Source organism: Pleurodeles waltl, chromosome 9 (assembly GCF_031143425.1).
Source record: "Pleurodeles waltl isolate 20211129_DDA chromosome 9, aPleWal1.hap1.20221129, whole genome shotgun sequence".
Classification (NCBI taxonomy): domain Eukaryota; kingdom Metazoa; phylum Chordata; class Amphibia; order Caudata; family Salamandridae; genus Pleurodeles; species Pleurodeles waltl.
The window spans coordinates 331,529,634-331,553,007 of NC_090448.1; the positions used below are offsets into that span (position 1 = coordinate 331,529,634).

The 23,374-nt window shown below is 45.8% G+C and overlaps 1 protein-coding gene across 4 annotated transcripts in view; it reads left to right on the forward strand.

The window, feature by feature from the left end:
• The window catches only part of MST1 (macrophage stimulating 1), a 355,392-nt gene that overhangs the window by 138,738 nt on the left and 193,280 nt on the right, over positions 1-23,374 (forward strand). For 3 of the 4 annotated variants that reach the window (XM_069206862.1, XM_069206864.1, XM_069206863.1), the window contains 3 exons: positions 1,049-1,169; positions 8,384-8,502; positions 22,568-22,742. In XM_069206862.1, the coding sequence (XP_069062963.1) occupies positions 1,049-1,169; positions 8,384-8,502; positions 22,568-22,742 (415 nt within the window). The remainder of the gene's footprint in view (positions 1-1,048; positions 1,170-8,383; positions 8,503-22,567; positions 22,743-23,374) is intronic. The other variant, XM_069206865.1, reaches the window with a different exon arrangement.

Genomic DNA, 23,374 nt, shown 5'->3' on the forward strand with positions numbered 1-23,374 from the left:
AGCCCACCAGTCCTGGCCGTAGCGATAGGCGCTTTGCCATTGAAAAAGGGCTGACACCGGGCCCCTCTTGGTCTCCGCCAAAGCGCTGTTTCCCAGGGGGCTAACGTCCAAGGTCTACAGCCTCCTCAGCCACAGTTCTGAGCTCTAGCGCCGTGGTCTGCAAGCCCGCTACCACCTCCTCTGAAGAGGTCTTGGGTTGATGGGCAGAAGAGCACCCGCCTGGCCCTCCGAGCCCCTGTAGTATACACTGCCTCACTGCACCTCCGTGTGGTAGGGCCTCGCCCCTGTTGGTCTGCTGCGTGGAGGGTTCCGGGTCCCTCTCCGCTGTGCTTGGCCACTGCCAGGCCTCTCCTGCACCATTAATCTGCCGCCGGCTGTGGTCTGCTCTCACTGCGGCTGGCCCTGAGATCTCACAAACGCGAGCCCCTGGCCCCCGCACACACACTGCAGGTCCCACTCAGCTGATGGTCCTCAAGCAGGGGTAGGTCGGACCCCTGTTAGTGGGCAACTGTCGGGTTATATGGCAGCGGGGACAGATCTCAGGAACATGTCTCATCCATCTGCTATCTTGGCCACCCACCCCTTAGATAAAATTAAACATTCCACAATCTGGTGTGCACAAGTTTGCATCACAGTTATGTAACTGATTAGCACAGCTTCTGTCTAGAAATCTATCCACACAGGCCAGTCAGTCCACTCAACAAAAAGCAGTTATGTCCTTCGACACTTCGACAAACCCATCACTACACACTACAAAGATATTTATCTGAACTGATTTTAATTTCACAATAATTAACATGAACTATTATAGCCTAGGCAATTAATATATCAGCCAAACAAATCATAGTCATACTGAGTCAATCAATAGAAATCTCAGATCCATATGAAAAGTGCACCCAGAACATGAAATCATTAGAGTGCAATCCTAACGGTAAAGAGCAAATGCTGATGGCATGCAATTTCAAATCAGTCTATGCAATCATATTATGTGAAGGACCAAATATACCTTCAACCCAGACTCTAACTTGTGACCATCTTCTTTCCTTAGCCATGTGCTACATGTGTATCGGCGATGATTACCGAGGTTTCGTGGACCGCACAGAGTCTGGGAGAGAGTGTCAACGCTGGGATCTGCAGACTCCACATAAGCATCCTTTCCGGCCAGACAAGTATGGAGAAATGCTGTTGTGGTTTACACTTATTTTGTCTGCCCAACCTGATTAAGATCTTGGAATGGGTCTGTAAATGCTTTGTGTGTTAGCATGCTGCTCAAAGAAAATATCAATCCTCCATTCTTCCTAAATGTGGATGCATTTGGATAGAGGCCAGTATTGTGTAACCAGATTGCTCCCTCTTACCTGGACATCATGCTTATTGCTCTGTTTCCTTTCTTCAAACCATTGGTATGTGGAGTTTTATTTTAATTAGTTGTATTCAAGAGCATCAAGTGTACTACTCACAGGCACTCAAAAACTGAAGACCCCTGATTGAAAACATGGCTTCCTCATAACCTGAGCGTTACTCAATAAAGAAACATTATATCTGGCTGAACAGTTTAGGATGACACTTCACAATTTTCAATTCCTCATGCATTACCAGTCACCACACACAGTTCCTGTTTTACCCATCTATGAGACTGGATGCACGCATCTGCTTCTCTGCTGCTTGTCTTTTTTTGGGGGGTTATGTTCCCTTATTTTGCTGCCTCACCTTACGAGAAGGGTTTTATTTTCCAATGGGTTTTTCATTCTTCTCAAGTCACTAGGAAACTGTACTGTCAAACAAGGAATCGGCACACAAGATGACCTTGGAATTCTGGGATGTAGATCATCTCATCTTCAAAATATTATTCTTAGATCACCATGAATAACAGAATGTGAATCTAAATCCCATTTTACAGTATCTTTTTTGTTTTTGTTTACAAAACTTAATTAAATTAAAAAGAAATCCAGGTTCTCAACATCAGACGAATACTTTAACAGCATAAAGGTTACATTTATTGCTTTTAGTACCTCTGCCACAGTTCCATGGTTATGACGTTACCAACCGCCCACATGGATCAAGGCTCTTCCTCCCCTCCCCCCCCACCCACCACCGTTGCTTCCATCTTAACCAAGCAGCCTCTGGCTTTGTATACACTTTCTTCCGCGAGAGTATACAGCATCTTGATTTATTTTCAGGACCAGCGTGATGTGGACAGCAAAAAAGACATAAGTGGAAATGCTTGAAATGATTAGAACCATTCCATGTCCTTGCATATTGACTCATCTGTTCTATTACAGATCTGGACAAGCCATAAACCAGCCTTGATCCTGCACCAATAGAGATCTCTTCTGTGAGGTGCAGCTTATATCCTTTGGGATAGTGAGCCACTGGACACATGTCTGGCTTCTGCAGTCATATTTGGAGTATCTTGCTGTGAAAATCAAAGTGATGGGTGGAATGGCTAAAGTAAACCCAACCACTGATAATTACATTCAGAAATGCGATGCAGATAGTTTTAATGTTTGATGATGGGAAATTTCTAAACCGCCTGTATGTTTTTATGAAAAGCACATATAACCTAGCTTTTTCCCCTTCAGCATTCGTCATACTGAGCCCTTAACTAGGAAGTGCTTTCTTTAAATGAGATGTTTTGTTTTGCTATTTCCAAAGTTATTTATAAGGGGATGATTCCCTTCCTCTGTTAGTTCGATGTAAAGCGTAACACCAACAATGTAAACAAGTCTTCAAATTTGTATGGCCATGCCACAGGAATATTGTAAAAACTTGTTAATTTAACTTTATATGCTTTTACAGTGCTAACGGCAAGGCTGGTTACCATAAGGCATAAAGTACAAGGAGTTTGGTAAGCCTATAATTTTGAAGACATTAACTTTTGCTCATGGGCCTCCCTCAGTTGCATCCTGCATAGGTGCTCTGAACTGGGACACTTTGCTGCTCATTGAGTCCCCGTCCTATGCTGCCCATGCTAGGTGCACCATAATCTTTCGCCAGCAGCCCATTTCTGCAACACTGAGGGAGGGTATTACTCATTGACACTGGGATCCATCTTCCTAAGTTACTGAGTCGGATAGAACTGTTAAATGAAAAACTACTCAGTGAAATGTTTGAGGCTGAGTCCTTCTCCAGATGTTTTGCTGTGCAGCATGCTCATTGTTCACTGCACCTCACTGCCCCCACCACACGCATCCTGTACCCGGTGTTCCTCCATACAGTATTGTAGCCATAACTCGTAACTACCATGAAAGTGATGCAGTTCTTTGACTGGCTCGAGAGAAGGGCGAGCTCAGTAACCACAGCTCTCTGCTTTTAATCTTTCCAGACTTTACCCTCTGGGTGCAGGAAGCGGGGTGAGCCTTTAATGAGAATGCGACTCTTCTCTGAGACCACAATGAGCCCTATGCTGTGCTCTACCCTCTGTGCCTCAGCTGCAAATTAAATGGGCAAACAGCCATCTTCACATGACCAGCTGAGGACCTCCGTTGCATCTGGGCCACTTTAGGACCACATAAGTGCTGTAGCCATACCACTCAGTCTTCCACTCCTGACACTGGCACTGTCCTTTCAGATATTACCTGATACTTGAAACTACAAAGACTTGCTTTCCCTGCACACTTCTGGCCTGGGGAGCTGAAGGCGCTGATTACACAGACTCTCTGTATTTGGTGCTTTTTTGCCCTAAATACATTTTATAACTGATTGCATGAAATTGCTGTGCCTGTACTCCTTACAAGGCTTATGTCGTTGTTCTGCAGCGTGAATCTTTTCTGGGGTCGCATGCTGTGCATTACTCCTCCATTTAGTGGCTGGATCTGGAATTCTTCAGCCTACTAGCAGTCGTCATTCATTCATTTTTCTTTCTTTTTTTTTTTTTGGGGGGGGGGGGCATCAATTTCACCATTTGGTTGGTGTCTTATCCTGCCTCTCCTGAGGCCTTGTGCCCTTTCCGAAGGCTCCTACGCGTGGCCACTATCTTCAGGGTCTTTTTTCCACAATTGGGTCTGGAAGCACAGCTGAAGGCTCTCAATCTGTGAAAAATACGTTTGTACGAAGTTCATCAAAACAACACAGAAGAACACCGAGAAGAGGTAATGGAGAAGATTACAGACAGGGCCCCTCCCTCCACGTGATATGGAGAGGTTACCGTTCCAATTTTTCACAAAGTGCCACCATACATTTGTACACAAGGACAAAGATCAAGTGTGTAACCTCTGCCTCCTGCTCGACCACAAGAGCGACGACTGCAAAGCCTTACAGATTTCATGTCGAAGATGCTGAGGGCAAGGAACAAAAGGAGGCATGCACATTTTGCCATAGAAGAGCAGAGGCAGACTCAATCATTTAAAGACCCGGGCTTTTCAACAGCAAAGAGGATAATGGACTCCTCCTTGCAGGACAGTACCCCTGTGCAGTGCGACTCGTGCAGCAAGCAAAGATTGTTGACTCCTGCTTTAAGGTATCTTCAGGCTCCCAGTGGCCCCAGCCTCCAGCACTTTATCCTTGCAAGGACAATCTCTCCTCTGCTGCTCCAGCGATGTGGGACTCCTCTCCAGGTGTGCTGACTGGTCCTCACTGCAAATTACTGTGTCTGCTACCAGTGGGTTGCCTGTGGGGGTACGACTGCTTCTGCTTGCTCTCCTGACTGAGAAGAACCTCCACCCAGTACAGGCTTTGTTCCTGGCCACAGACAAAGGCACTCACCCCATGTGGCCAGAAACCCGTCTGGTGGTGACAGGCTGGCAGAAACTGGTCAGCCCCACACTAGAAGTTGGATTGGTATTCGGGGGGCATTTCTATTATGCCCTCTGGGTGCATTTTACAATAAATTCCACACTGGCATCAGTGTGCATTTATTGTGCTGAGAAGTTTGATACCAAACTTTTCAGATTTCAGTGTAGCCATTATGGAACTGTGGAGTTTGTATTTAACAAACTCCCAGACCATATACTCTTATGGCTACCCTGCACTTACAATGTCTAAGGTTTTGCTTAGACACTGTAGGGACATAGTGCTCAAGCACATATGTCCTCACCTGTGGTAATGTGCAACCTGCCTTTGGGCTGTAAGGCCTGCTAGAGGGGTGACTTACCTATGCCACAGGCAGTGTGAGGTTGGCATGGCGACTTAGTCATTTTCTCCCCACCAGCACACACAAGCTGTGAGGCAGTGTGCACGTGCTGAGTGAGGGGTCTCCACGGTGGCATAAGACAAGCTGCAGCCCTTAGAGACCTTCCCTGGCATCAAGGCCCTTGGTACCAGGGGTACCAGTTACAAGGCACTTATCTGAGTGCCAGGGCTGTGCCAATTGTGGAAACAAAGGTACAGTTTAGGAAAAGAACACAGTTGCTGGGGGCCTGGTTAGCAGGGTCCTAGCACACTTTCAATCACAAGTTGGCATCAGCAAAGGCAAAAAGTCAGGGGGTAACCATGCCAAGGAGACATTTCCTTACAGAGAGGTACTGTGTTACTTATCTTTGTGCTTTTCTAGTACCCCCAGCTCCACTCTACACACTTTACTTACCTTGTTCGCATTCCATTGTTTTAGTATATGCTTTGTGCTCCCCTAGGGTCACTATTGGTTATTACTATTTGCACTGTTTTCTAACCTTTTCTATGCCTATTTCTGATGTACTGTATATGTTTAGTGAATTACCTCCTGAGGGCTGGTCATCTGTCTATTATTTTGTGGTGGGTTGTGCCAAAAATAAAGTACCTTTTTGTTTTTGTACAACTGAGTGTTTTCTTTCTTTCATGTGTGTAAGTGCTGTGTGACTACAGCTGTATTGCATGAGCTTTGAATGTCTCCCTGATAAGCCTTGGCTGCTCATCCCCAGCTACTTCTAGAGAGCCTGGCTTCTAGACACTGCCTACACTTCACTAAGAGAGGGGATACCTGGACCTGGTATAAGGTTTAAGTACCATGACTCCTCAAATATTTGGGGATTCAGGTCAGTACTAGCAAGCCAGCAGTTATACTTTAATTTTGGTGTTGCACTGTCCAAACTGTAAGAGCAGATTCCCGGATGGATTAAACTGCCCCTTTAACTGATGGGGTATGTCTTTCTCATGAAAATGGTTTTCCTCCTTCAACTGCTTTATATTTTTCTGAATATACCCCTCCCTCCACCCTGTCATTTCTTCCACAATTTGAACATTCAAGCATAGTTGGGAGACCTTATGATTGTAGTGGCTTTGCTGCCCTCAGTTTTGAGATTTATTATTATTGTGCGCAGGGTTCCATTGCTTACTGTTGTCTCTCACCCCCACTTAGCCCACCTTGTGCCCGAGCATGGTCAACTGCACCCTTCCCCGACCTTGCTTGGGCACGCATTGCAGCAGTTCCGGGTGGACATTGACATGGATGTGTGCACAGCAGGCCTGGGATTGCTCACAGACTAAGCTTGACCTCTAAACCCTGTACTCTGAAACAATTGCTTATCCAATCTCTCCTCCGTGGTATCCTGCAAGACTGGGTAGCCGATCGGAGGGTAAGGCGCTGGTTGCGCTGGAAATGGGCAAACTTTTCCCTGGTGGGCACTCCTGTGAAAGATTGACTGCCAGTGCGAGATGAGCTGCTAGACTCACTAGAGCTCTTGACCTTCTGCGGCATCCATGCGTGGCTCCGGTAATGCCATTCAGAATTTCAAGTGTTCCTGGCAGAATGTACCACCGTCACCTTTCTCTTGACTGCGCCTACTACCCAGCACCTGCTGTCTCGCTTCTATACCTTTGTGCAGTCTCAGTGTGGGTTGCTAGGCTGCGTCCTAAAAACTTTAGGTTTCTTCACCAGGCACATTACACCCAAGTGAAATCGCACCAATACAAATTGCAAGCCAAGGATGACTGTGCTAGATGTCATGGTAGTGGCTTTGACTTCATACATCTAGCCTGGTCTTGCCCCTTTATATTTGCCTAGTGGACTGCAGATTTCGGTACCCTTTCTGACATTTTGCATATTCCGCTCTGCCCTTCACCAGGACTGGGTGCTTCGATGACTCCCGACGGAAATGCCAGATCATCATAAACACCTTGCCTTGACCTTCTTGCTTACCAAGCGCAGGGTGGTTTGTGCTTCGGGCCGCTGGAGGATTCCCATTATCCGAGAGTGGGTGCAGGATGTGGCTTTTTGTCAAGAGCAATCAACGCTGTACTATTCTATGCTTTGCTCTGATAGCAGACCTAAAGACATTTGGGAGCCTTTTCAGCTGTATTTGTTGACGTAGTTACTGTTCTCTTCTCCTGTTGCTGCAGCTGCAGCTGCCCCTGCAACTCCTCACTGTGCTTAACTTGCTTCGGGTGCAGACTGTTCTGCCTAAGACCTGCACTTACGATACAAATGCACTGTTATTAAACATTACTATTTATTTTACAATGTATGAATTCTACCATATGTGCCTTTTACCTGCCCTGACATATCGTCTGATGAATCTTTGTACTATATATGAAGATGCAGCAATTATTTTGTTGTATGAGGTGTATGTTTTAAAATTATAAATAAAATAATAAAAAAAAAAATAACTTCTGCCCAAAGGGATTGTTTTAGGCATTCCCCCTCCACCCACCCCACACTTGCATCCAACCAGACTCAGGCCCTCATTACGTAACCGCCGAGTTCCGGGCTGGCTACCCCCTGCCCGCCGCATAATCTTTTCCCCGCTGGGCTGTAAAATTGACAGTGGCTCCAAATGGAGCTGCCACCAATGTTGGTGTGCTGCGGGTGCAGCTGCACCCGTCGTGCAGATCACTGCCCGTCAATCGGGCAGTAATCTGCGCGATGAGACACTGCACGGGGCCCATGCACTGCCCGAAGGGATCACTATCCGAAAATGATTCCCTCCACCGTCAGGCTGCCTGGCGGTGGAGGAGGGCTGCCATAGGCAGCCCTCACTGTGTCCATAATATTGCGGCTCAAACTGGCATGCCGGTGGCGGTCTTTGCCCTCACTGCCGGCATGGCAGTCTGCACTGCCGGGGATCATAATGACCCCCTCAATCTTTATTAATATTGGTAATATCTGATTTCAGTAGGTCGTGAATAGTCCTGTCAATCCTTAAGTGTCTCAAACCATCTGATGCTTACTTTAGCTTCCATTGGCAAAATATACTCTCTGATAGTATCAAAAGAATACTACCATTATTTTTTTGTAGTTTAATTTAAGTTGTTTGAAAATGACTGAAATATGTTTTGGAAATATCCAAAAGAGGAAATTAGTTTTTCTAAGTCAATAACTATTTCCACCTTATTTGGAAAGAGCTTGAAATATGCCATTGTGAAGATCTGAAGAGCTAGCTGAGGAGTAGTGATCATTGTGTGGTGGAAATTATATATTTTCATGTGTAATAAAACATGTTTAAAAAATGTTTATTTTTTGACTTGGTAGATATCCGGATAAAAATCTTGATGATAATTACTGCCGGAATCCAGACCACTCAGAACGTCCATGGTGTTACACGACAGACCCCAGCGTGCAGCGTGAATACTGCAAAATCCAGAAATGCAGTAAGTATTTACAATGTGGCAGTTTCTGCTGTAGTGGCAACAAATACCATTATTTTGCAGGACATAAATAAAAGTTTGTAGTGGGAGCTGGCTGTTTGTTGCATTGCCGAAGCAGACTGCATAATTATTTGTCAGCTTATTGTAACTGTACTATCCGAACAGTTCAGTAAGTTAGGCCACGTTGCATGTTTTCAGGTGGGGGTAAATTCCATAGGGCAGCATGTTTCTGTGTGGTCACTTCAGAGCAGTTAAGATAATGCCAGTATAAAACATGCACACACATTGGCAAAGGCAAAAGGTTTGACTTTTGTGCAGTGCATTTACAAATGAAGACCCAGTGTAGTCACACATAATATAGATGATGATTACATGCAAAAAATGTTGAGCTAAATACCTACGGGCATTTATGCATACAGGTCAATTCACCTACAGCTACCTAAACACAAAGAGCAGCTGCCAAGCGGGGACCCATGCACATAGAATTACAGGCACCAGTACTCCTTGCTCACCTGACATGCAGTTCCCCCACTCATGCATATCAAAAGATGTTATGTTGGTTACATAGTTAGTTCTCTAGGCTGGTTTCAGCCCCTATCAAAGAGCTAAAGGTGACAGAGTTGAAAGCATGATCTTCCACAAAACTGAGTGCTTGCAAACCATAGGTATCAGGTTGCAAGGAGGAAGCAGAGGTGGAGTATTAAGTGCAGAAGGGCCGAGGGGACCAGGTGAGCGTAGGAGATAAACATCAGGTGTAGTAAACATTGTAATGAATTGGGGCCTGACAGGGTTAAAAATAACTGGAGTCTATTAGAAAGATGCCATAGACAGGCAGGTACCAATGCTCTAAACCAAACACATATGCTGACATGCACAAATCTGTGTTATGTTATATTTAGTTGCTTACATGGATAGCACTTCTATTTTGCTTGAAGGCTGTATTAAAGTTCTAGATGCCATTGGAGAGCAGAAAGGAGGACTCGGAATGGTGGTCGTCCTTTCTCCTGTTTGCCTCTGCGCCTTTGGGATATGTTGCTAACCCATATTCATTATTGCCAGAATGTTCTAACTTCTAAGAAACTCATAAAAACGCGATTTTTTTGATCTCATCTTCCACTACAGTAGTAGCATTAGTACCAGGACACCCCTTTCTGAGTTAGTTGTTGCACTTTACAAAACCATTAGCTTAACGTAACAAAGGAGGGAACACCAGGGAGGAAAATGATGGAGACCTGTTAGTGGAATTATTTTCTCCAAAATGGAGCAATAGCTGTCTTTAAGATCTGATTGGTTAGGAGGAAGCAGGCGAGGAAATAAGCTGCAGGAAAGTGTAAAGGTTCTAGATCGGAGAGAGTTAAACAATGTAAAGAATTGGAGATTGACAGAGTTAAGAATGTTAGACTGACTTCTATGGTCAGGGCTGATGTTGAGTTCCCAAAAGTCGGTTATTGCTGTAGTGTGGTGTAGACCTCTAGCTATTGGATGGCAACCTAAGCTGCAGTTCTAACAGGAAGGTTTGGAATACCTGGGAAAAGATTTGAAGAGACCTGCAAGCTTTGGGCAGTCCTTCCCTTCGCTATCCTGGGCCAAACAGCATTGTTCAAAATGCTCAGACTTCAAAGGACCCTCCGTATACAACACAATTACTCACATGAAGTCCCGTCAAGTTTCTTCACCACAGTATGCACTCTAGTCCATAACTTCCTATGGGCCTGAAAACAACCAAATGTATTTTGATAAATTTGTCTTTTTCAGGCGGACTGGGGATGGCTGACATGCAGCTCTGTTACTGGGAGAGTCCGCTTGTCACAGTCAATGATTTGCCTTTTGGCAGTAAGGACAAACTAGTTAGTGTGTAGGTTGAAGCCTGACATGTTTGGAGCTATTGGTGCACTGAGCCTTCCAGACTTACTCCCCTTGTTTGCTAGGGACCACTTTTACTCCTGGAGTATGTAGGAAGCTGACTATGCGGTATACCATGTAGGGGTACACTTTGCAGATAGTACAGGTGACCCATATTGGCTGACAGAGTTTAAAGTAATAATCCTGAATGCTCTTCTTTTGTCAGTGTGGGCAAGCAGTTTAGGCTTATCAGAGGGTAGTGCTAAGCAATTGTTTAACATACAGAGTCAATAAATAAGACACACACTCAAGAAGAAACTTAAGACCAATTTTAGAAAAATAGTACAGAATTATATATTAATTTAGGCACCAAGATCTACAAAAACAGATAAGTACTTTTCGAGTTAGCGATTTTAAGAAATGCAGAAGATACAGCTGTCAAATCTAAGGCTGCTGCAATATTAATCCTATGGAGAAAACCTATACTGCGCAGGATCACTTGCAATTGAATTACAGGACTGGTCTTCCGGACTTAAGGTAAGTTTGCTCCAAAGTATCTAGAACTACCAGCAGTTTAAAGTTACCTTCCCTGGTGTTTCCAGATGTAGACGTGCCATTGGCAGTGGTATCCTCCAACACTACACGTTGAAGTAAGTGGGAGCAGTACCCGAAAAGGACAGCAGGTGGGGACTGGGTGACCAGTCCAGTTGAACCCAAGGTGGGGTTCGGTCCTTGAGGGTCTCAGCTCTGCAGAGACTCCATCGGTTTCAGTGGCCCCAGGCTTGGGGGATACAGGTGCATAGGTGTTTTGTCCAGTGGGTTGGCGAGTTGGATGCTCTCAAGGTTCTTTGGGTACCTGTAGAAGAGGGTAAGGAAACACAGCAGAACAAATTCTGACATGGAGCTGGTCTCTGTTGAAGTCCCTTGACTTGCAGGTAAGTTTTTGCAGCAATGGTGTCCCGGCTGAACACAAACAAGCCTTGGTGCTTGCAGCTGGTGGTGGTGCTCTGGGTATTGGTGGAAGGAGGCTGCCGGCAGGCTCGGAGTCTGGAAGACAAGATCAGTCATCAGGGCTGCCCTTCTGAACAGTTATTCCTCATGGCGAAATGCTCCCTCGATGGTCAGCACAACAGAACTGCACAATCATGGTTGGTGTCAGTTGCTGCAGAGAAGTGGCTCCTCCACCCAGAGGTAGATGCTTGCTGGTTGGCAAAGTGCTGGCAGGCTTCTAAGGCTATTGGAGGATACACAGCTGCAGAACGAGTTAGGCCTTTACAATTGTCTGGACTGGGGCAGGTAGACAGGTTTTGGTGTCAAAGTCCTCAGCTAGTCCACAGCGTTGGTTGGCTCTTCTTTGCCCTTCTTCTTTAGTCAGTTGAACTGAGCTGCTGGTGTCAGGACGCCACCTAAAGACTCCATTTAGGGGAGTATGTGGTAGTAGGCAAAGGGCTGCTTACCCTTGTGGCAAATATACACCCTTAATGACCATGACCCTGTCCCAGAGTTCCTAGTTCCACCAAAAATAAGATGATGGAACTCTTCCTTCATGGAGCACATCAGGCAGCCCACCTTAGGAATGTCTAGCCTGGTAGTGCAACGCACCTGCCTGCATAGCTAATTTCCCACCCGTTCTGGTGCCAAATGGGCCTCAAAGCAGGGGGTGGCATTTCCCAGGTCTGAATGTACCTGTGGTGGCATACCGGAGGCGGCAGCGACTTTGAAGTCCCAGGCATTGGTATGCAGATTCACTAGCCATCCTGCCGGAGAAGATAACACCTTAATCAGTAGCAGGCATTGTTTCTGGCCTCTAGGAGCACAGGCTGAAGTCTCCAAGTTATTCCCCAAGAGACACTGTACAGGAAGTCTGTGGAAACTACAACTTTCTTTGGCCCAATAACCCCCCCCCCCCCCCCCTGCACAACCACCCTCGCTGAAATCAACAACTGCCATGGTGTGGTATACAGTGTTGTGGGTGTCTGTCACTTGGTACTGATGACCAAGTAGGTGTTCCTCAGAGTACACCAGTTTTTCAGTCACCATACTGACACTGGCACCTGTGTCCCTGTAGGCCTCTGCCTGAAAACCATTATTTAAGGGCAGCTGCCTGTACTTACCCATATTAAGGGACAGGCAGCAAGGGTGGCAAAATCAGTGCCCCCATCTGAGACTAAATCCGCCTCAGTAGTTTCCCTAACTAAGCCAGCATCCACCACACATCCTAAAGTGAGCCCAGCTACACACTCAGAATTGCTATTACTGCCTGACCCACCACTACTGTTGTTACTAGGGGCACACTAGTGGTAGAGGTTGGGGTTGGCGTGGTGGGTGGTTTGGTGCTTTTCTTAGGGCAGGAACTGTCTCCTGGCCTTTGGACCTTGTTCCTATAGACATAGCACCAAGGCTTTTTGATGTGGGAAGAGGGAGAGGATTTAGACCCACTCCCAGAGGAATTATGTGGGTCTGTTGAAGACTTTAGTTGTGTCCCCACCCTTGTCCTGAGACTTGCCTGCTTCCTTTTTCTTGTCCTTAGTCACCCCCCGTGTGAGCCTTTCTGCTCACCCTTGTTCCGACCCACTTGTCTGTTTTCTTTCTCAATTCTTGAGGAGAGGTTAGATCTGACCAAGTACTGGTGCAAAACATCAGACGCACAGTTCAGTATATGCACTCTTAAAATCAGATTATACAAGCCCTCATAATCACTAACTTTGCTACCATGTAGCCAGCCCTCCAAGGCCTTCACAGAGCAGTCCACAAAATCAACCCACTCTTGGGAGGACTCTTTCCTGGTCTCCGTGAACTTAATTCCGTAGTGTTCAGTGGTACGACCAAATCCATCTAACAGAGCAGACTTTAAAATTGTGTAGTTGTCAGCATCTTCCTCTCCAACAGTAAGAAGCCTGTCCCTACACTCGTCAGAGAAGGGAGAGACAAAGGATAGCAGCCCACTGTCTCTGGGGGACCCTCTGAACTTTGCAAGCCCTTTCCAGAGCAGAGAACCACTTATGGATGTCACCCCCACCTTCTCGGGAGTAACAACTTTGCTATGGTTTTTAGAATCAAGAGTCCTCCCTGACCCTATGTTCCCTGAAATCAAAGTTGCTGCCACCATGGGATGCAACCCCGAATCCATGCCTCTTTCTCCACTGCCAGGGCCTCCCTGTCTAGGGCTTGCTGTTGCTGCTGTAGCCTCAGCTTGGCCTCCTCCAGCCTCTGTTTTCTAAGTGCCCTATCTAAGGAGTAATCTGGAGTTGAGCAGTTTGTCCCCTCTGATACAGAAGTGGAATGAGTGGCAGTATGGGGATCTGCCCCTAGGTTTGGTAACTCTCTGAACTAGTCCCCTGGGAACAAAGGGGTGCCTACTAACGTAGCCACCTTTGGCACTACCTGTAGAGCTCCCAGCTGCACTAGGGTGTTTACTGGAGACCCTGTGAACCTCTGAGGGACCCTCCTCAGTGTCCAGATCCCATCTAACACTGGGGGTTTAGGGTCTAGTACCTCTTCCCTCTCCTCCTGGCTACCAGCTTGCTCCTGGTCATCTCTGGAGGAGAAGTCCTAAGAGCAGACTCTTATTAGGGTTCCTCCCTGTCTTCAGTTTCCTGCTCTTACACACTTCCCTCAGTTCCTGAAAGATAAGGTCCTCATAATGAGAACCCATGTTCTGAGATGTACTAGGTACTGAAGACATGTTAGAGTGATGTAGGATGTGCCTAACCTCCCTAATTTCTAGTCTCTTAAAGAAGATTGGAGCAAGGGCTATGCCTGGACCCCTCTCTTACCGAAACCCTAGAGACTGTCCTGACACTAGATGTATGTATATATCCCAAGCTAGTAAGTGGTCATTCCTGTGGAAAGTACCAAGTGACAGAGTGGTAAGGCAATTGGAAGTGCTTATCCCCACCGCTGCACCACCAATGTAGGAAGCTGGCCTGGTATGTGGTGGGTACCTATGTTACTTACACCTTATTCCAGGTACCCCCTCTTAGTAAAGTGTAGGCAGTGTCTAAAAGCCAAGCTCTCTATAGGTAGCTGTGGATGAACAGCCATGGCTTATCTAGGAGACATGCAAAGTCCATGCAATACCACTGTAGCCACACAGCACTTAGACACATGAAAGAAAACACTCTGTTGTACAAAAATAAAGGTACTTTATTTTTGGCATAAATTGCCACAAAATAGACAGGTGACCCACCCTTAGGAGGTGAGCAATACACTAAATATATACACTAGTTCTCAGAACAGGCATAGAAAAGGTTGGAAAACAGTGCAAATAGCAATAACCAATAGTTACACTAGTGGGAGCCCAAACCATATACAAAAAAATTGAATGCGAACAAGGCACCCCCCAGGTAAGTAAAATGTGTAGAGGAGAGCTGGGGAAAACTACAAAGGTAAGTAACACTGTACTCCCAGTGACCAGAAATGCAAGAGTAAAACACTGTTTTTCCCCAACAAATCACTTGAAAGGAGGACAAGAAGAAAAAGACACCCAGAGAAGACTGCAAGAAAACCAGGGGTGAATTCCTGAAGAAAGAAGACCTGTGGAGAGAGGGGACCAAGTCCAAGAGTCAAAGTGGAGTCTAGGAGGTAGTACCCACCCAGCTGTGGAAGCAGGAGTTAGTCCACGGTGATGAACAGGTTAGCACTGCAGCCCTGGAGCCGGTGAAGAGTTTCTGGTAAATGTAGATGATGTCCCACGCCTGAAGGAAGATTGCAGACTGGTGTCGGTGCAGGATTTCCACCAACAAACCTTGACAAAGGCAAACTCTCGATTAGTGGAAAAGAGGTACTGCCAGGGACCAGCAAGGCCCATGAGGACTAAACCCAGGAACGGGGGAGTCACAGGGGACTCTCTGTATCGCAGAGAGACCACAGGAGCAGAGGCAGCACCCACAGGAGTCCCACAGGACGAGGACACAGGATTTGCAGAAGAGGCCCACGCAGCACTACAAAAGAGGATCCCACGCCCCAGGACAACTACACAGGAGGCTGGGCTTTGCAGGATGGAGTACTGTCCTGCATGGAAAGGTAAAAGCTTACCTCCACCAAAGTTGGAAACTGTCAAAGAGGACCAAGAGGACTACTACGGACCACAAGCCATGATGTAGGATCCACGTAGCTCAGCAGGAGAGGGGATCCATGCAGCCGGTCGTCGCTTGTCATAGGTGCCTGCGTTGCATGGGAGTGATTTCTTCACACCAAGGGAGATTCCTTCTTCTTGTGCAGGCTGAAGAGTTGCAGTCTTCTGAGGATGTACAGCGAGGAAAGTGTTGCAAAGCTGGCAGGAGCCCTGGAACCATTGTCACAGAAGAGTCATTTCTTCTTGAAAGCAGCTTGTCAGGTCCTAGAGGTTCTAGTCGCAGTTCCGTAGGCCAGCAGTTGAAGTGATGGTTGCAGAGGAGTCCTGCTGGAATCTTGCATGCTGAATCTGAGGACTCACCCAAGAAAGAGTCCCTACATAGCCCTGAAAGGGGGATTGGTCTCCTAAACAGGTAAGCACCTATCAGGCGGGGGCTGTGATGTCACCTGCCTGGCCTGGCCACTCCGATGCTCCCACAGTTCCCTGCCAACCTTGGAAACAAGATGGCAGAACCAAGGGACCCTCCAGGGGAGCTCTAGGCACCACCGCTGGGGTGGTGATGAACAGGAGAGTGGTTGCTCCCCTCTTCATTGTCCAATTTCACACCAGAGCAGGGACTGGGGGTCCTTCAACCGGTGTGAACTGGTTTATGCACGGAGGGCACCAAATCTGCCCTTCAAAACAAACCAGTGGCTTGGGGAGGCTACCCCTCCCAAGCCAGTCGCACCTATTTCCAAAGGGAGAGAGGTTGCCTCCTTCTCCCAAAGGAAGTCCTTTGTTCTGCCTTCCTGGGCTTGATGAGATCAAGCAGCAGGAGGGCAGAAACCTCTGAGGGGTGGCAGCAGCTTGGCTGACCAGAAAACCCTGTAAGACTGGTGGTAGAAATGCTGTGGGCCCTCTAAGGAGCCCCCAAAGTGCATGGAATCATACTTCCAATACTGGAAAACAGTATTGGGGTATGATTCTGACATGTTTGATACCAAACATGCCCAGGTTCGGAGTTACCAATATGTAGCTGGACATAGGTAGTGACCTATGTCCAGTACACACGTAAAATGACATCCCGCACTCACAAAGTCCAGGAAAATGGATCTGGAGTTTGTGGGGGCAACTCTGCTAGTGCAAGGTTGCACTCACACACAGGTACCTGCACCATGCCCTCTGGGCTGAGAGGGCTTACCATAGGGGTGACTTATAGTGACTTGGTTTCACGCAGGCTGCAATGGCGGGCCTACAGACCCCTTTGCATGGGCTCCCTGTGGGTGGCAGAATAACTGCTGCAGCCCATAGGGATCCCCTGGAAACACAATGCCCTGGGTACCTAGGTACCATATACTAGGGACCAGTATGGCAATTGCGGGAAGAAAAGGTTAGTAGCAAACAAATTTAGAAGAGAGAGCATAATCACTGGGGTCCTGGTTAGCAGGACCCCAGGAAACACAGTCAAACACGAACAGGCAGAAAATGGGGGGAACCATGCCAAGAAAGAGGACACTTCACTACAATAAGGCACTCTGCCTTAGGGCTCTAAGGCCTGCATTAGGGTTTACTTACATTATATGCAATGATTTTGTCATGGCACACAGCAAGTGTGCTGGGTCATGTTTTCACCTATGGGTTGCACTATGGCACACAGTCTGAAATGGCAGGCTGCATGTAATTTGTATGCAGGTCCCTTAGGGTGGCACAATACATTCTGTAGCTCCTAGGGACCCTCTTTAGTACACATGGCCCAGCTATCAGGGGTGCCATTTTCTAGGGACTTACAGAGGTACTTACGTGTGTGCCAATTGTATACAATTAGATTTTATACTTTGTTTTAGGGAAAGCGCACTGGGGTCCTGGTTAGCAGGTGAAGCGTGAGACTTGCAACACTGCACCCGGCGACCCCGAATCGACTAGTGGAGAACCAACACCTCAGGGAGGACCCTCCGGCGACTCCAAGACCGTGAGTAACCAAAGTTGTCCCCCCTGAGCCCCCACAGCGACGCCTGCAGAGGGAATCCCGACGCTCCCCCTGACCGCGACTGCCTTAACTTTAATTTCCCGACAGCTGGAAAAGACCCTGCACCCGCAGCCCCCAGCACCTGAAGGATCGGAACTTCTGTGCAGGAGTGATCCCCAGGAGGCTCTCTCCCTTGCCCAGGTGGTGGCTACCCCGAGGAGCCCCCCCCTTGCCTGCCTGCACCGCTGAAGAGACCCCTTGGTCTCCCATTGAAACCTACAGAGAACCCGACGCTTGTTTGCACACTGCACCCGGCCGCCCCCACGCTGCTGAGGTTGTACTTTCTGTGTGGACTGGTATCCCCCCCCCGGTGCCCTACAAAACCCCCCTGGTCTGCCCTCCGAAGACACGGGTACTTACCTGCTGGCAGACTGGAACCGGGGCACCCCCTTCTCTCCATTGAAGCCTATGTGTTTTGGGCACCTCTTTGACCTCTGCACCTGACCAGCCCTGAGCTGCTGGTGTGGTAACTTTGGGGTTGCTCTGAACCCCCAACGGTGGGCTACCTTGGACCCAAAACTGAAACCTGTAGGTAATTTACTTACCTGCTAAAACTAACTTTACTTTACCTCCCCCAGGAACTGTGAAAATTGCAGTGTCCACTTTTAAAACAGCTATTTGTGTTTTATGTGAAAAGTATATATGCTACTGTAATTATTCAAAGTTCCTAAAGTACTTACTTGCAATACCTTTAAAATGAGATATTACATGTAGAATTTGAACCTGTGGTTCTTAAAATAAACTAAGAAAAGATATTTTTCTATAACAAAAACCTATTGCTGGATTTGTCTCTGAGTGTGTGTTCCTCATTTATTGCCTGGGTGTATGTACAACAAATGCTTAACACTACTCCTTTGATAAGCCTACTGCTCGACCACACTACCACAAAATAGAGCATTGGTATTATCTCTTTTTGCCACTATCTTACCTCTAAGGGGAACCCTTGGACTCTGTGCATGCTATTCCTTACTTTGAAATAGCACATACAGAGCCAACTTCCTACATTTACAGTGAAAGGAGCTCCAGGCATCGGCAAAATATCATTCTTAAGGTAGGGATAAGGTGGCGATCATATGCATTGTAGGAAAAACTACACTTTTGAACACCATTTTGTTCAGCAAAATCAGAATTGACAAACCCAATCCTTATGGACCTTTCATGTGAGAAAGGGCAGTTTTAATGTAATGAAGCACTTGTAAATTAGATCATGGGTAGAAAGTCACCATGCGAGATGGTTATGCACTAGATATACAAGAGACATGGAGATAAAGCAAAGTTGTTGGGGGCAGAGGAGAATTATTTAACCGGTTTCTTTTATAGTGAAAGGACAGCAGCAGTTTTGAAACATGCCAAGTGAGACAGAATGGGACATACGTTGCATTAGAGCAACTTGATTTTTTGAGGTTTGATGAAGCAAAGGACCCACAAGACCAGGCTGGTAGTCCTAAGTATGAGAATAAGTTCTGCAGCTTTTATTAGCGAAAGGATAAAAGTGGGTGGCGTGAGTGGGTTCCCTACGAATGGGTTTAAGGCAAAGAGCCCCACAGTGACGGTTCAATAAATCACAGAGATTGTGAAGGGTAAATAAATGGCAACAATAGGTGCGGAGAGTCCTGACTGAGTAATGAGTCTTCTAGTAACGGAGAGTAGTGATTTATAGTGTGGGTTAGCCTTCGAAGAAGTGTGCATTGTGAAGCGATAAGGCTGTGAGGGCCAGATTCGTAGTCTACACAGTGCTAAGGAGTAAAGGATTTAATGCACATGCAAAGGAACAAACACATTTTTGGGTTTTATTGATAATGTATTTCAGGGGTTACCCATGGTTGGGGGTAGGGTGGATGGGGTATAATAAATGGGTGGAGCAGTTAGTGAAAGTGAAAAGATGAGTGTAGTATGTTGTTAAATAAGTCACTTGGTAGAAATGAGAATTGTGGTTCGGACCTTTTGGCCCGGATCACAGTATGCTTGTATAAACTGGATTTATACTTTTTTTCAGGGTATGGGAAAAATTGTAGCTGGTTTAATCATGATAAATAAGTCCCTTTTAGGCTTTATAGTTTATTTGGATGGCTGACCTTAATTTACACATGTATTGACAGCCTTGTCAGTCAGGGAATTAAATGTGTTGGTGTGGATACATTAGTAACATTTTGTGTTATGTGGATTGCTGGCTATTAGCAAACCAAATGGAATAAAAATAATTTTGCTTCAATACATGACCGTACTTGAAGTTGCCCAGACTTTGAGAATTGATGCTCAAAGTACACCGGAATGTTTATATATATATATCTTTGACATCCAAGAGCGTGTTTGGTTCACACCTTGGGCAGCAGTTTACATTCGTTTTTTTACTCAGGATTAATTATGGATTCACTAGAAGTGAACATAATATCAAACGTACATAGTTGAAAGTTCTGTGGTACGCACCCATACAAACCATACAAGTTGGGAAATGTATTGTATTAATCATGTTCTTGGCCAGGTGAATCGACATGGCCAAAGGATATGCACTTAATAGCGTGGTAGTGTTTTTCTGATCTGGATAAAGTGGAACCATTGTCATGCTTGTGATTGCCGAAAGAATAATGATTGCTAAGAGAATGGTTTGGTAGACGTTGGGCCAAGAACATGTGTTGTTGGTGGCTGTTCAGGTTAAGATGCAAGTCATCAAATATGATCAGGATAATGAGGGGGAGTCCAGGATGAAATCCAGATCATTCAGAAATGTTCTTGTACCACTTCTGGGCTTCGACTTCATAGATCTCCTGTTAAAAGGAAACGCATTTGCCTTTTTCTATCCCTAAGATTTTTTTCTGTAAAATAAGATCTGTTATACCTCTCATATCTTCATGGAATACACCTAATAAGACATCCTAATGTTAATTTTATTCTATAAATATTTTATTAGTCGGAAAAAAGACCATTTTTGTTTAATAGTAAGCATATTAAAGATCTTCACCATGCATTGATCATCACCAGCCTGTTGTCCTTTTCACTGACCTACACATCATACCTCTTTTTCTACTTTATGTAATGGCTCAGGGGGAAATGGCCATTGAATGTTACTTTCTGACACTGGAAAGGTATGGAAATGCTCTCAACTTTCTTTGGCCTCCGTTGTGGATGTGACATCGCAAGTCTCATCCAAACTGGAAGGTCTAGGGGAGTGCCAGGTTTAACTAACTTTATGCATACAATCCAACAGGAGTGATGCTTTTCCCTACCTCTTATCACTCCCACTAATGACAACATAATTAAGCCATGAGCGCCAGTGGTAGGGGCATGAAAGTGGAATTGGACAAGAGAAAACCGACACTAGACTCCACCTCTTCTTTCTTGTTTTTTGGCTGGTCAGTGACGCTTACCAAATGTAGTGAATTCCTATCAGACAAAGAGTTATATGGTGTGTTCTCCTGTGAAGATGAATTTGAGTCTGTACTTGAATTCTGTAAACTGGGAGGATAAACACATTCATTAATGTACTGTCGTTTCTAAATCTGGCATGTATTTATTTTATTGCATGGAAAACAATTCGGAACTATTCTCATTAGTGTTCCCGTACTCAGTCCAAACCTCGAAGTCTGCGAGCATGGTCACTGCAAAGGCAGCGGTCTCAGTGCTTCATGTAAGGCACTTAGGATAGATACTTCTTGGTCTTTGTCAAGTTCACTCATTGAAAACTATCAAAGCTTGTCAAAACACGTTTTGTAAATCTGTGCTTAGAATTCATTGCCACATTTTGCTTTCACATATTTGAGCGTTCATGTCTGAAGTTTTTTATTTACTTGCATTCATAAAAAATGGGCGTAGATATTTCACCATTTAAAGTTAGTAAGCCGTAGCCAGAAAGCCGTAGCCACACAGCCCATACCAAACGTTTAGCCCCATTTGTTGATGACTTTCAAACCTTCAGTTGTTATGAACATCAGTCTACAACTTCACATTCACGAATGTGGATCTTTTCCTCGAGTAACTACAAACTACCCCAGTTTATCCTCAGAAAACCATACGGCCCGACACTCATGTTGCTTAAGTGTACATTGCTTAAAAACAACCCACACCACCCATTCAGTTCCTACTGAGACCAGGTTTAGAGGCAGTGGTAGTGGTGTAGTACATTTCATGAATTGAAATGTGATATTTCTTTGTATTTACGTGCTAACACTGTGGTGTGTGATAGCGGGACTAGAGTGAACAGACAGTTGTGATGTCACATTTCTGATGAAGTTGCTAGAAGCTTATAGATGTATATGCTGTGCCATGTGGGCCTGATAAAAGCTTGGTATCCAGAGTGCCTCATATTCAGTTGAGTTATCTTCACTCCGGTGGCATGGATTGTGACAAAACGGGGGTCCATGTTATACTCTGTGCCATTGGGATGAAACCAACGTTTGTACCCTATGTTTGCCCACTGGCCACCTTTATGTGATAGAGGGGCAATAGACACTTGCAAAGCTCCTTTAGTAATAGAGAATGCTGGAGTGCTAAATGTGTGCCTACCGGCGCAGTCGCTAACTGGGTATTCCCTCAGGGCATGGCCACACGCAATTAGGGGAAGGCTGTTGCCACTGCACTCATTAGAGAGCAGGTGTAGGGGCAATCAATCTGTCGGGAGGCACACGTACTGTGCTTCTCATATGTGGTGGTGCACACTCAGTACACCTACTGAGGGCCCCATGACGAGTGCACTGTCACAGAGCATCCACCTATGGGAGGGGGGATCATTCGATGCTGCGCTCTCCCAATGTTCAGGTGCGAGTTTCTACTTGCACTGCGGACAACACATTGTAATATGGTACATTCTCAGGGTCTGTGACAGGTGCACTGTCATTAAGGTGCACCCAGTGCTAATTGTGTTCATGCACTATTTTTACTTAATACTGCCAACTTTTCTTTGATTGTTTCTGAGTGGCTTGTTTATCCGTGTTTTCTTGTGTGTCAAAGGTCAGGTTAGAACAGCTAGTTTTTGTTTCATTGCTCAGAGTTCATCAAAGATTAGATGCTCAAGTAGAATATGAACTAGCAGTTGCCTTTATTTAATAATGAAGCAGATACCAGCATTAGCGTCTAAACTGGAAATAGAAGTGGAAGTCAATTCTGTATACATATGGTCTTGTCCTTTTTTTTTTCCCCTTACCCATTATGTGGTGCAGAGAAGCAAGGATCACAGAACGTGGAAATTACAAGTTCGTGCTTCAAGGGAAAAGGTGAAGGCTACCGCGGCAGAGCAAACTTTACCTCATCAGGGATCCCCTGCCAACGATGGGACTCCCAGACCCCCCACAAACATCACTTCCTGCCAGAGAAATATGGATGCAAGTAAGTTGTTTTTAGAGAGGGTATATTAATGTATACTCAATACAGTTTTACATTTTGCAATCAAGCCTTTGTTCTTACAGAATCTATTGCCACACTGCAGAATGAATTCACTATCACGTAAGACGAACTTTATTCACTCTTTTTTTTGTAGAAGGTCCTCAGTTGTTGCCCTTGTGGAGTATTAGATACGAGAACATCCTAGTGTAACACTCTTGAATTCTATCTTAAATCTGTCTACCTCTCTTTTCAAACAAATTTACATCATATTACTCACATGAAATCCCAGTTTGTATCTGCCAGGCCTGGCATCCTACTAGGTTCATACCTATCTTCCCTCACCATCTGAGAATGCATCTAGGTGATACCATGGCATTTGGAGTAGAATTTTATAAAGGCCCGCCCCTTCCATATTGCTATATCTCCAGCCTGAAATATTCCACTGGTGCGGGAACCGTTCTTTGAATCTGTTCCCAATGAAGGTAACGTGTGTACTGAAAATTTCAGATTCATCCTATTAATTGCTTGTAGTGAATAGGAGTAGTTCTACGGGCAGACGCCTGACAACCCTGGCTGGAACTGGCCCCCTGGACCCTACCTGCAGCATCTTTGTGACCCCGGGCTTACCCCATTGA